Raw genomic sequence first — 13,422 nt, 5'->3', positions numbered from 1 at the left:
ACACTGCCCGGCCCTCGGCCCTCTGCTCGCCCGCTGCCTCTGCAGCCCCCAGACTGTCGGGGATCCTGCCTGAACTCCAGCCCCGGCCGCGAGGGCGGTGAGAGAAACACAGCGTTGCTATTTCCGCTTCCAAAATAAATGACTGCACTGAGGCCCGGCGGGAGGGTCATGCCGCCGCTCCTCCGTGCCAAGAAAAGCATCATTAGCGAGTGGGGAGCCAAGGCCACGGGTCCTCTCCCCACAGGGATGCAGTTCTGAGTCAGGGGCCTCGGCCCAGCGTGTGTGCAGAGAGCGGGTGACGGGTCTATCTGGCCCCCGCCCCCTGGGCCGGCCTCACTGCCCACGTGTGCATACCTGGAATATTGCTCTGGGGCTCGATGCCGGCGGGGAAGTTAGTGTTTTCGGGGATGGAATGGCTGTAGTCGTCCAGCGGGGGGAACTCGGCCGGGATCTCTGTGTGGCGTGGCACCAACACAGGAGGTAGAACTGTCCAGAGGAAACAGAGCAGAGGTGGATCAGTGTCGACGCCAGGCTGGCACCAAAGCCCCTGCACCCCCAAATGCACCACAGGCCCTTCCTCACAAAGAGGACAGGGAGAGAGGGGAAAGGGGGAGGGAGAAGGGGGAGTGGGGTATAGAAAGGGGGTAGAGGGAAGGGGAGACAGGGAAAGGGGGAGAGGGAGGGGAGAGAGGGGAAAGGGGAGAGGGAGGGGAGAGGGAGGGGGAGAGGGGGAAGGGGAGAGGGAGGGGGAATGGGGGAGAGAGGGGGGGAAAGGGGAGAGGGAGGGGGAGAGAGGGGAAAGGGGACAGGGAGGGGGAATGGGGGAGAGGGAGGGGGAGAGAGGGGAAAGGGGAGAGGGAGGGGAGAGGGAGGGGAAGGGGAGAGGGAGGGGAGAGGGAGGGGAGAGGAAGGGGAGAGGGAGAGAGGGGAGAGGGGAGAGGGGAGAGGGAGGGGAAGGGGAGAGGGAGAGAGGGGAAAGGGGAGAGGGAGGGGAGAGGGAGGGGAGAGGAAGGGGAGAGGGAGAGAGGGGAGAGGGGAGAGGGGAGAGGGGAGAGGGGAGAGGGAGGGGAGAGGGAGGGGAAGGGGAGAGGGAAAGAGGGGAAAGGGGAGAGGGAGGGGAGAGGGAGGGGGAAGGGGAGAGGGAGAGAGGGGAAAGGGGAGAGGGAGGGGAGAGGGAGGGGAAGGGGAGAGGGAGAGAGGGGAAAGGGGAGAGGGAGGGGAGAGGGGAAAGGAGAGAGGGAGGGGGAATGGGGGAGAGGGAGGGGAAGGGGAGAGGGAGGGGGAAAGGGGAAAGGGAGAGAGGGAGGGGAGAGGGAGGGGAGAGAGGGAAAGGGGAGAGGGAGAGAGGGGAAAGGGGGAGAGGGAGGGGAGAGGGAGGGGGAAGAAGGGGAGGTGGAAGGAGGGAGGGAGGGAGGGAGGGAGGGAGGGAGGGGGAAGTGGGGAGGGAAAGAGGGGGAGGACAATGCCATGTAGGTAGCTGCAGACCCTACAGAGGCGGCGTACCTGGGGTCTCCACCCTCTGATAGTGGTAGGGATTCACGCAGACCTCGTCCTTCTTCATGTTGAAGGCGAACTCACACAGCTCCATGGCCCGCAGCTCATGGTGGCTATGTAGGTCGGGCCATCGCCACAGACGGCAGTAGATGACATGGGGGAGCCCCTTCCGGTGGGACACCTGCAGCCGGCCATCCAGGGACCTGCCGGGAACGGGAGGGGCAGAAACAGACAGTGAAGTGGGTCTGGCTCGCCTCCTCCCAAGTCTGGCCTGCCGAGCTCCATGAGAGCTCGCTCGCAGAGACTCAGGAAGCTCCCCTCCGCTGGTCTGTCTCACACGCAGAGGGCCAGGAGATCAGAGGAGCTCCGTGTGTGCTGGAAGGGGTCCAGGAGAAGAACACAGAGGCCCACCCAGCAAGGCCGAGGGCTCCCAGGCTGGCAGAGCTGACCTCGGACCCGCCCCATGAGGGGAACGACAGCGAATCATGCTCTGGAAAGGTCGGGGCCAGGTGGAGGTGTGCAGCGGGGACAGGGCTGAACTAGGAGACGGGAGTCCTTCAGGAGCCGATGTGAGGGCCGCAGTGATGCTGAGGAGGAGGGTGACGGCACACAGCACCCCCCCCCAGTCGCTTTCCACGCTCACCCAGTTCCTCTCTCACACAGGAGAAACCAGGAAAAAAAAACCCCGACCCTGTTTTTTTCAGTTGGTGTTTGTGATAAGGCAGGGAGGGAGAGAAGGCAACGAAGGGGAATTTTAACTGGTCAGAGGCTACGCGGCCGACCTCTCGGGAGTCCCTCTCCGCGTGAGGGCTGCTGGCAGGCTGCCCCAGGTGTCCCAGTTCAGAGCTAAGGCCTAAGCGGTCGTGCGTGAGCAGAGCAGGAACCGAGCCTGTGACTTGGTTCTGCCACGGTCCCCGGCCCGGCTGGGCCAAACCCACCCCCAACGGCAGTGTCCTGTCCCTGTGCAAACCGCGTCTTCCGTGGTGACCTAGCCTCTGAGCAGCTGACCTGGCGCCGCGCCCCCCACCCCAGGCCAGAGTGTGGTCCCTGGTGGACCAGCAGCACGGGTCCACGGAAGCTCGTGAAAAAGGCAAAATCTCAGAGGCTACCCCAACCCACTATATCAGATTCTTCCTCTTTCTAAAATCCCCAGGTCATCTGCAGGACAAGAAAGTTGGAGCAGTGCCACAGGCCATGACAGCTGGGAGCTTGTGTGGCAGAAGCGCCATCAGACAAGAGTAAGGTCGGAGGCAGGAGGCATCTGGAGGAAGAGGTGAGAGGCTTCAAGCAACGCCAGGTATTAGACAGGTGAGGAGCTTCCGTTCACACAGAGTCCTTCATCTAACACGTCTTTAATGACCTCCTAGTCTGTGGGGCACTAGGGTTACAGTGGTGAGGGAAAGGGAGTAAAAGAGACCACAGAGCGGTCCCTGCTTCCACAGAACTTCCGTGGGCAAGACCGACATTAATCACATGATCAGGACAGCTACAATGACAAACTAAGTGCAGGGAACCACAAGTGCATATGACCCTGGGGACCCTGCTGCACTGAAGGGCGGGACACGGCATCTCTGAGGAGGTGGTGGTTGACCAGGAAGTCTGAAGGATAAGTAAGAACTAAGTAGTCAAAGGGGTACGGGAGGAGGGCACTCCAAGTAGAGAGAAGAGCATGTGCAAAGGCCCTGGGAAGGTGGAAAACACGGTGAGGAGGAATACCAGAATGAAGGCCAGAGTGACCGGAGAGGAGGGAGGCTGGGGTAGCAGACAGGGGTGCTCCTGCAGGGTCTCAGATGCCATGGTGAGAGGTTCTGCCTGTTTTCTAAAAGCCACAGGAAGCCTCTGAGATGTGTAAGTGGGCTGAGAGTGTGTTTGTGTGTGCGCACGCGAGACACAGGCCCCGTGATAATCCTGGCTGCAGGGACAAGCAGACTGGGGGTAGTGGAGAGTCAGAGTGGGTGAGAGTCTGCCTGCCGATGCAGGGGACACGGGTTCGTGCCCCGGTCCGGGAAGATCCCACATGACGCGGAGCGGCTGGGCCCGTGAGCCGTGGCCGCTGAGCCTGCGCCTCCGGAGCCTGTGCTCCACAGTGGGAGAGGCCACAACAGTGAGAGGCGCGCGTACCGCAAAAACAAATAAGGAGGCGCCCAGAGGCAGTACTGCTCTTTCTTCAAGACGGCCCGTCCTAGGACCCCACTGGCCAGCGGGCAGGACTCTTCTAATAGCTGGGCAGGCCTGCTGGAGGGGCATTTGAAGCTCTCCCTCCCTGCCCCCATACGACTAAGGGCACCCATTGTCCTGAATATATGGAATTTATGGACACTCTGCGAGGGAGGGGCTCGCCAGATGCAACCAGAATCACCAACCAGAGAGAGAGAAACAGGAATCCGATCAAACTCTCCAAGGCACTGGCCTGGGCAGGGGGGAGGACAGACAGAGGTCAGAACAGGACTTGGGCACAGGGACTGACAGGGATCTGCTGACTCAGGGCAGCTCAAAGGATGTAATTACCTCCCTCCTGTGGGGTCCCAGACCAAGGAACCCCGACAGCCCAGAAACAGTAATTAGGAGGCAGAACGAGAGAAGACAGCCTGGGACTCGCCCCTGAGATACAGAAGGCAGATGGCCAGATGTGGACTCATGAGAACTGGGGTCAAGGGGAGGTTCTCCTCTTCTGGCTGTGAGACCCTGGGCAAGTCCTGAAGTCTCCAGGACCCTCAGTTACCTCATCTGTAAAATGGAACATTCCCCCCCTACTGCTGCCCCTGACCTCACGCAGCTCAGTATCCACTCAAAAGTGCTTCGTGAAGCACCCACAGGACCGTTATTCTTCCCCATCACGATGGCCACTCCGCAAACCCGGCCCCGGAGAAGTGAGATGAGCTGTGGGGCTGAGGACCAGAGAAGGGGAGAGTGGGAGGTGACGTGTGGGGACAGAGAGGGACTCAGCTCTTCCCATTTTCTTGCAAAGCCACCGTGTGCCCATAGATAGGGAAGTGGGCACATCTGCTCTTCAGTGTTGGACAAAAGCCCCAACAAAGAGCCAGCTGGACATCTGGAGTGGCCTCTGCAGGGGGAGGCCGTGGAGAGAGGCTCAGACCAGCACCGAGGAAAGAGTGGGCTGTGGAGGGAGCCCCCAACCCCTACCTGGTTGATGGAAGGGTTGGCCCTCTTGCTTTAAAAGAAAAACAATGCAGCACTATTCACAATAGCGAGGACCTGGAAGCAACCTAAACGTCCATTGACGGAGGAATGGATAAAGAAGATGCGGAACGTATGTATGATGGAATACTACTCAGCCATAAAAAGAATGAAATAATGCCATTTGCAGCAACACAGATGGACCTAGAGATCGTCATACAGAGTGAAGTCAGACAGAAAGAAAAATATCATATGATATCACTTATATGTGGAATCTAAAAAAAATGGTACAAATGAACCTATTTACAAAACAGAATAGAATCACAGATGTAAAAAAATAGTAACACAGAGCAGGAGGAGGGGTGATGGTGGACAACGCAAGAGAAGGGTCCCTGCTTCCACGGGGCAGACGGCCTGAGAGAGGGCGCGAAAGGCCAAGTTCCCATCGGCCCTGCACTGGGCCTGCGCCTCAGGCAGGGCAGGTGCGGGGACAGGACGCCCTGGGCACTCCTGATGTGGAGCGACGCTCACACGCCGCCCTAACATCCTAACCCCCAGGACTGGGACAGCCGAGCCAGAGACCCAGAGTGACCCAGGGCCTGCTCACGGGCCTGGAAGGGGGAAAAGGGTGTGGAGTGGGCAGAAATGGGACACCTCGGGGCACACGAGGCTCAGACACGTCCTGTGACGGAGGCCAAGGTCTGGGTGTGATGTGGCCCTTATGGGCTTTGGGAGTTGAGGGATGGGTAGGAGAATCAAGGATGTGGTGAAGGAGCGCAGAAGGCTCATCACATCTGTAGGCAGAGACTGCAGTGTCCTGATTCCTCATCCAATCCTTTCTGCGTTCCATGGGCTGTTTCCTCTCAGGGCCTGAAGAGCCTGGCTATCTACCTGAAGAAGTACGGCAGGGAGCGCTCCAGGCACAGAGGAAGGAGCAGGGAGAAGGGGTGGGGGGAGTAAAAAGGAGGGGGTGGCGGGGAGGAGGGAGAGGGGATACAGGACGGGATGATGGGAGGGAGGTGGAGGGAAGGTGGAGGCAAGTGATGGATAGTGGGAGGGGAGGAGGGGGAAGAGAAAGGGGGAGGGGACAAGGAGAGGGAGGGAGGAGGGAGGGAGGGGGAGGAGGAGGGAGAAAGGGTGGGAGAGAGGGGCGGGAGAGGCTAAGGAAGTCCTTCGGTCAAATACAACAAACTGAATGGATGCATTTATCTCTGTCCTGCCCAAGACAATGGGTAGGAGAGGAGAGCAGACAATGTGCAGAGAGGAGAGTGGAAAGCAGATGGCCGAACGGGAACAGACTTAGCAGAGTGAACCTGGGAAAAGGTCTGGACTTGGAGGTACCACACACTTGTCAAGACTTGGCTGAGAACAGGATGGGCTGACTGTCTACAGAAGAGGCAGGCAGATCCCAGCTCCTTCCCCCCGGGCCTCCCCATCAACAGGACCTCCCCAACCCTGCCAGAGACAGGTCTGCTCTCTGCCGAAAATGAATGGGAGAGCGGGGCTCTAGACAGGGCCACCAGGGCACGGCTGCGGGTGAAGGTCAGACAGGGGCTAGGAAACAGGATTTCATGAACGGCGCGCTCAGCTCCCTTGCTGACCCCATCCCTGCCTGTGGAGGAATTAAACAGCTCAGTCCATAAGAAAAGACCTGAAATACTGACATTTGGGGGTTCCCCAACTAAACGGCCCTGTTTCTGCCAGTTCTCCCTACGGGGAAGCCCACCTGCCAACAGGCCCCTCCCACCACCATACACAGAACAGGCAATCGGCTTTTTACTGCCACGCTCTCAAATGTGAACGCAAGGCCAGAATCCCCAGCCATTTAAAGAAAGCCTCTAACAGGAGGCGCAGAGATAGAAATAAGTGGGGGAGAAAAAAAAGAAGTCTAAGACAATGCAGGGAGCAGAAGAAAACTTCCAAATAAAATAAAACAAAAACTACTCTCGGGGAGATGAGCTATTGCAATCCTAAAACAGGAACATTTACAGACTACTGAAAAGCACTCCTGGAAATAAAAAATAAGAATGTAAATTAAAAATTCAAGAGAGACTTGAGTTTTTCAAGGACTTCTTGAGTTTTTAAACTACATACATGAATCATTTTGATAGTATAATTTAAATTTTTTTAAATTAAGGAGGGTACAGATCAATGGAAGCTCAGAGAGTCCAGAAATAGTCACATGTACATGGACAACTGATTTTCGACACAGGCCCAAAGACAATTTTGTACAGAAAGAAAGGTCTTTTCAACAAATGGTGGCAGAACAACTGGATGGCCACATGCAAGGAAAATGAAATCCAATCTGTACCTTGCACCCTATACAAAAATTAACTCAAGTGGGTCATAATAAAAAGCCTAAAACTATATGACTTCTAATAGAAAACATGGGAGAGAATCTCTGTGACCTTGGGATGGGCAAAGATACCACATCAGAAACACATTCCATTTTTTTTTTTAAAGTTGATAAATTGGACTTCATCAAAGCTTAAGCTTCTGGTCTTTGAAAGACCCTGTTAAGAGAATAAAAAAGACAAACCACAAATTGGGAGACAATATTCGCAAAAAGCTTGTATCTGGTAAAAGACCTATTTCCAGAATATAAAGAACTCTGAAAACTCACTATTAAGAAAACAAACCACCCATTAAAAAACAAAACAGGTAAATGATCTGAACAGACGCTACACAAAAAGATAAAAAAGACTGCAAAACAAGTGCATGAAAAGGTGCTCAACATCACTAGTCCCTAGAGAAGTGCAAACTAAAACGACAACGAGATGCCACTCCATCATGACTAGAATGGCTGCTACGTAAAAGACTGTGCCACACGCAAGGATGTGGAGCAACGGAAACTTCGTACGCTGCTGGCGGGGATGTAAAATGGCACAACGACTACTTTGGAAAACAGTTTGGAAGTTTCTTAAAATTTCAAAACAGAAACCCACCATAGGATCCACTCAGCCCACCCCTAAGTGCTTACCCGAGAGCAGTGAAGGCATCTGTCCACACAAAGACATGTGCGTGAATGTTCGTCCCAGCTGTATTTATAATGGCCCCAAACTGGAGATGACCCAGTGTTTCCCAACAAGTGAATGAATAAACTGTGAAACAGCCATACAAAGACTACCACTCAGCGACAAAAAAGGATGAACTACGGATACAAACAACACGGATGAATCAAAAAATAATCATTCTGAGTGAAGAAAGCCAGACACGATTCCGTTTGCGTAACATGATACAGAGTAATTTAAAGTAAAGGAACAATGCACACTTACATTTGCATGACGGCAAGCAGGTCAGCGGTTGCCTAGGGATGGGGTGATGGGGGGCGGGCATGGGAGGGGGGCTTATCAAGGAGTAAAGGCTACATCTGCCACCTTGATTGTAGTGGTGGTTTCACAGGTGTAGACGTATGTCAAAAGTTACCAAGTTGTACACTTTAAATATGTGCAGTTTGTTGCATGTCAACTATACCACATTTCCAAAAAAAAAAAAAAAAAAAAAGGCAAGGGCTTTGGACTGGATAAACATGGATTCAAATACTGACTCTGGTCAATAACTATGTAAACTTGATCATATTGCTTATAATGTCTTGGTCTTAATTATCTTTCATCTGAAGTAAGTCCCTTCGCTAGATTGTTGGGAGGACTAAACGACATTCTAGGGAAAGCCTTTGGCATATCGTTAGGACACGATAAATGGCACTAATCCATTGTCATTATTGTTGTATAACTACCACTACTCCTATTACTATGGCAGCGCCTGGTAAAGAAGGTTCCCAGTAGGAGGTCCAAAACACCAGACCCCTTCCCCTGCCTTGGCCATCCGTGTGCACAGCCCAGGGGGCCACAGTGAGGCCTCGGGAGGCCTGATGCTTCTAGTTTTCACAAGGCTTCCGGGCTCCTTATCTCAGAGCAGCCTCACCACGATGCAGTCAGGTCGTAAGTCAAGTCTTGTAACAGTCCCGCCTCACTATGCACCCGCTGCATCTGAGAGGCAAGGCTCGCCTCCTAGGATCACACAGCCGTCTGCACCCAGGCTGCAGCTACAGGGCAGCTCTCCTGGCTGCCAGGCTGGGCCCGACGGTGGGGAGACAGGCACGCTCTCCAGCTCGCGAGCACATGACCACCAGGCTGGCCCGGCAGCACCCTCCAGGAGTCATCTGGTCCAGGCCCCTGCTTCCGGGCCCTACAATTCCCAAACTCACGACAAGGAGGGCATCTCATGCACGTCCTTTTATGCATTGGCGGCCACTCCTTTTGGTTCCAAGTCTGGGCTGCCCAGAGCCATCCCTCGTAGGGCTCCTTTTCTCCCTCTGTCCCACTCAAAATACACAGCAATGCCTACCAAAGGATTAATGGTGAATTGGGAGTTTCAGCTGCTGCATCTAATCTAGCTGATGTGTCCGGTACACACTCTCCCCAGCCTTACAGGGTACCAAGCCCATCTTAAGTAAAACCAATAAATAAGTCTTCATTCCGAGTTGACGCTACCATAAGCGTGCTCCGCTGCAGAAAAGGGTCTATGTATGACCCACCCCTCTCCCTGACCCAGCCCTTCCTCGTCGTAACCCCAAGACCAGCAGCTGGGGCTAAGAGCACAGTCCCAGGCATCCGCCTCTGGGCTGAGGTCTCGCCCCACACCCAGTGGCTTCCTGATGAGAGACCCCCAAAAGCCTTTCGCCAGCAACCCTCTCAAGCTCCCCTGACAGAGGTTTTATTCCTTAAATATATTCTTCACCAGCCGAACCATTTCCTGCGGCAGGAACTTAGGTTTCCTCCCGTTGGCTCCAAGTGGGACCCAAAATGTATCCCAAAGTATCCCCAAATGGAGGTGGGAGCCACAGCCAGGGACATGGACATGCCAGGGTCCAGAGCTGCTGGTGAGGTGACGCCCGCCAGCACACTCGGGGCGGAGAGGCAGGGCCAGGGCCCCCATGCCACTCACGTCCCTGTGACCAGTGATCTCGGACCCACAGCCATCTGGGGGCTGACATGAAATACCAATGGACTTCGACATGGGGGTTGGGGAGAAAATTGCGAGCTGAGCACGTAAGCTCCAGAAACGCACCGGGATATATTCACAGCACGAACTGTGCGCCGGGCACACTGCTACGATGCGAGAGTACAAACATGGCTCAACCTCAGTGTATCCTACCTTCACTGAGCTCAGAGAACCTAAGGGCTTTGCCCAAAGTCATATAACTTGTACAAGAGCAGAGGGTCAGAATTCAAGCCCACACCAGTGCTGAGAAAAGGAGGGTGAGAGGGAGAGGTAAACAGTGCTTTTTGTGCGGTTCTATGCTGCCTCCCTACCAGGGAAACTGACTTCTTATCCATCATCAAAGAGTGACCGAACACCTACCAAATCCCAGGCACTGTTCTGGTTACCTGAGCCCAAGAAGTGAACAGAAAGTAAATTTGTTAATTCAATCGTATTTCTGTTGAAACCCATTTTACTTAAAACACACACACGACTAAACTTTCTAGCTTCTTCCGGAGACCAGCTTCCTTTTTCGACTTTCTCATTGAGTAGCCATAGTTCCATTGGTTCCATCTGGCCTTTAAGTGCCAGTGTCTGCTCTCAGATCTCCCACTCTGCCTCTCCTTCATAGGCAAGTATCAGATTGTGCCTTTCTCTATTCCCTGCCAAGGACAGCCCGGTACAGCTGTCTGACAGAGGATCCAATATGAAAGCCCTGAAAACACTCCTGCCGAGAGGGCCATTGGATTTGGGGGTTCACCTAGGATCCTCTCCCTTTGGTCAACACAGCGAAAACCAAAGCATCCTTTGTTCCAGGCAGAAGTACCACACAGGGGTCACGTGTCGAGTTGCAAGGGGTCACGTGTCGCGTCGCAAGGTTGCAGGTGACAAAACACAGAGGCCTAACATTCAGGGAACAAAACGTCCTGGTCAGCTAAACTCTGGCTAAGTGTCTGCCTGAAAACCTCCTCTGGAGAACTACAGACAGCTGGGACATGAGGACCTCGAGAGCATCTGGACCAATCCCTTCCTTCTGTGGTTGAGGAAACAGACTGATAGATGAAGCACCTCAAGGCCACCCAGCAAATGAACGCAGAGCGAGAAGGCGGCCTCCCAGCTGCTATCTCACTGCAGCCAGGCCTCGCCACCAACGAAGTCTGAGAAACGTGTGTGAGTCCACACTTTCCCCGCGGTAAGCTGAGTGCAACAAAACAGAATTTTGTCTTTGTTGTCCTGAATCTTAAGCTGCCCAAATTTCTGACTCTTCAGGATGGAAAAAAAAAATTGACTCTCGGTGGAGGATGTGTGCTATGATTCCTGTCCCATCGCTGCAACTTTCTGAGGTTTGAAGTTATAGTAAAATAAACCATTACGAACAAGAAGAAATTGAGCTGTACACTGAATATATGATTCCCCAGACCCTTGTTAGAGTTTAAATAAAAAGCGACATTTCCAACATCAGCCCCTTCTTGTCATCTGGCTCCACAAGGAGGAACCAGACCCGGGGCGGGGGGCGATCCGGGTAACTGAGGTTCGGTTGTTAAGCCCTGCTCCAGTGACCACATGCCCCAGCCCAGTTTCATAAGTGTCCTCAGCAAGTTCTGTTAAGCATGCTAAGCACATTTTTTAAGGTTCCAGTTTACATTGGTCTGCGAGGAGCCGAAAACAGGATTTCACAACCCCTGGTAGCAGTCACTGAACCACTTCACAAAGAACAACCCAATTCCCATCTGAACTTGCCGATGGATAATATCCGGTGCTTCAGGCTGCCAAAGTGGGGGACACCCCATAAAATGCCAGACTCAAGCCCCCCCATGCTGTACTCCAGACCAGCAGCTGGCCCTCACTCCTCCCCACTGGACTGAGTCTCCCCTCCCCTCGAGAGCTTTCCAGCGCAGTTGGCTCAGGTCCGTGACAAGTGCTCCAAGCAGATAGGGCCCGAGTGTGAGCCCCAGAGGTGGCAGGAGCCCCCTGGGCAGACCCTGGAAGGAAGAAGCCATGGAACACCTCATCCTGCCCTCTGCAGGGGGGCTGGACCCCACAGGAAACCCACCATCTGGACCTCGGGGCTTCTTTCCTCCCAAGGGGCCAGGGATGTGCAGAGTGTGTACGTCCTAGAAAAGAAGGAGGCTGATTTGGGGAAATTTGGGCTTAATCATAATCATCTGTAAAGCACACGTACACCAAGAAACTTTCAACAGTGGGCCATGAGTAAGGCGAGCCCCCCACCCCCACCCCGTTGCTCAACCTCAGCTCTCCTGACATTTGGGAACAGATAATTCTATGTTGGGGGTAGGGGGGGAGCAGCTGTCCTGTGCATCGTAGGTTATATAGCATCTCTGGCCTGTACCCACTAGATGCCAGTAGCGCCCCCTGCCAGCTGTGATAACCAAAATTGTCTCCAGATATTGCCAAAGGTCCCCTAGGGGGCCAAGTCACTCCCCTAGGCCCCTTGAGAACCCGCGGGTTAAGGAAGTGCTCTGGACGTGGGCACAGGTTGGGGAAAACAGAAGGAATTTATACCTCAGAGCAGGTGTTTATCTCGCACTTCTCACTCATTCTCTCACTGGATACAGGGATCCCGGAGGGTGGGTCTCCTCACTCCCAGGTGAAGGATTCATGTGACGTTGAGTGACTTGCCTAACGCTGCCCAGATCGGCAAGAAGCAGTGTCCTATTTTGTAGCCTGGGTGTGATACCCCAAACCCAGCTGCCCATGCCTGCAAAGCACAGTGATCATTCTGTATGAACCAGAGATTCTCCTTGGGCTCTGGAGAAACCATGGTCATGGTACCCCCTTCCCTTCCCCCTCACCCATGCAAAGAAAGTAGTTAAATCTTGAAGGAGGAAGAGGGGGAGAAGACAAGGAGGAGGAAAGGGAGTGTTTCATTTGAGATCTTTCTATTTCACAGCTTTGGTGTTCATAAATTTTTTCTTCTCCAAGAACCAACTTGATGGGAATCGCGTCTTCTCGAGCGTCGGCAGGAACACAGAGGTTTCAAGTTGAAAAGGGAAGATGCTACATACAGAAGTCTGGGTTGGTCTCTGGTTACCAAAACAAGGAGAAAGAATCGTTGCCGGGCTACACAGAACTTTCTGCATGGCTGTTTCACTCTGCCAGTTAACATTCAAGAATGGAATTAAGTCTGAAGATCATCTATTTGTTTATTTAAAGAGACCACTCACGGAACTTTGAGGATACTCACAGCCCTTGGCAATGTTCTGATGGGCTTAAGGCAAAAAAGCACACTGCCCAGCTTTTATTACAACCCTCACCCCTAAAGCTCACCTCATAAAACACGGGGAGTTTGAAATGGAAATCGTGAATCTAAGTGTGTTTAGATATCTCTGCTCATTCTACTGGGTGATTCTGGCCTCCTGTGGTCCTGGCTCTGCAGCAGGGCTGTTCACACAGCCAGCACTTAGAGGTTGCCTGTTTCCAAACTGCTTTGGGGAAACGGATTAATTTGTATCTTCAATTTGGGGGAAAAGAAAATAAAATGGCAGGCTGAAGCCCACAGGACAGAAGCATGCAGGAAGGAAGGATTCCTTCTCTCTCTGACAACGTGACACTCTGTGAGCAGTCAGGGAAAGATATTACTAGCCTCAAAAGTCTAACTTTGGAGGGAAAAGTAAAAAGAGAAAAGAAGAGCTTTTGGAGAGTATTAGATCATTATCTCAGCTTAGACCCTTCTTTTCTGAAGAAGAGAAAACTGGGGCTTGAACTACAGATCTCAACCTTCCGCTAATAAATGCCTCAAGACTGAGAAATGTCTTTGATCTCTTAAAAAATAAAAAGGCAGGGCTC

The 13,422-nt window shown here is 53.4% G+C and overlaps 1 protein-coding gene across 2 annotated transcripts in view; it reads right to left on the bottom strand.

Moving 5' to 3' along the window:
• The window catches only part of SMAD3 (SMAD family member 3), a 116,593-nt gene that overhangs the window by 22,625 nt on the left and 80,546 nt on the right, over positions 1-13,422 (bottom strand). The window contains exons 1-3 of one of the 2 annotated variants that reach the window (XM_082853890.1): positions 7,613-7,624; positions 1,504-1,697; positions 355-486 (exon numbers count right to left, since the gene is read on the bottom strand). In XM_082853890.1, the coding sequence (XP_082710016.1) occupies positions 355-486; positions 1,504-1,588 (217 nt within the window). In that variant the 5' untranslated portion in view covers positions 1,589-1,697; positions 7,613-7,624. Of the gene's footprint in view, positions 1-354; positions 487-1,503; positions 1,698-7,612; positions 7,625-13,422 lie in introns of those variants that run through there. The other variant, XM_082853889.1, reaches the window with a different exon arrangement.

Source organism: Leucopleurus acutus (genome assembly GCF_964270905.1).
Source record: "Leucopleurus acutus genome assembly, chromosome: 1".
In the NCBI taxonomy this organism is placed as follows: Eukaryota; Metazoa; Chordata; class Mammalia; order Artiodactyla; family Delphinidae; genus Leucopleurus; species Leucopleurus acutus.
The sequence above is the reverse complement of the archived record's forward strand: the minus strand, read 5'-3'. Positions and strand labels throughout refer to the sequence as shown.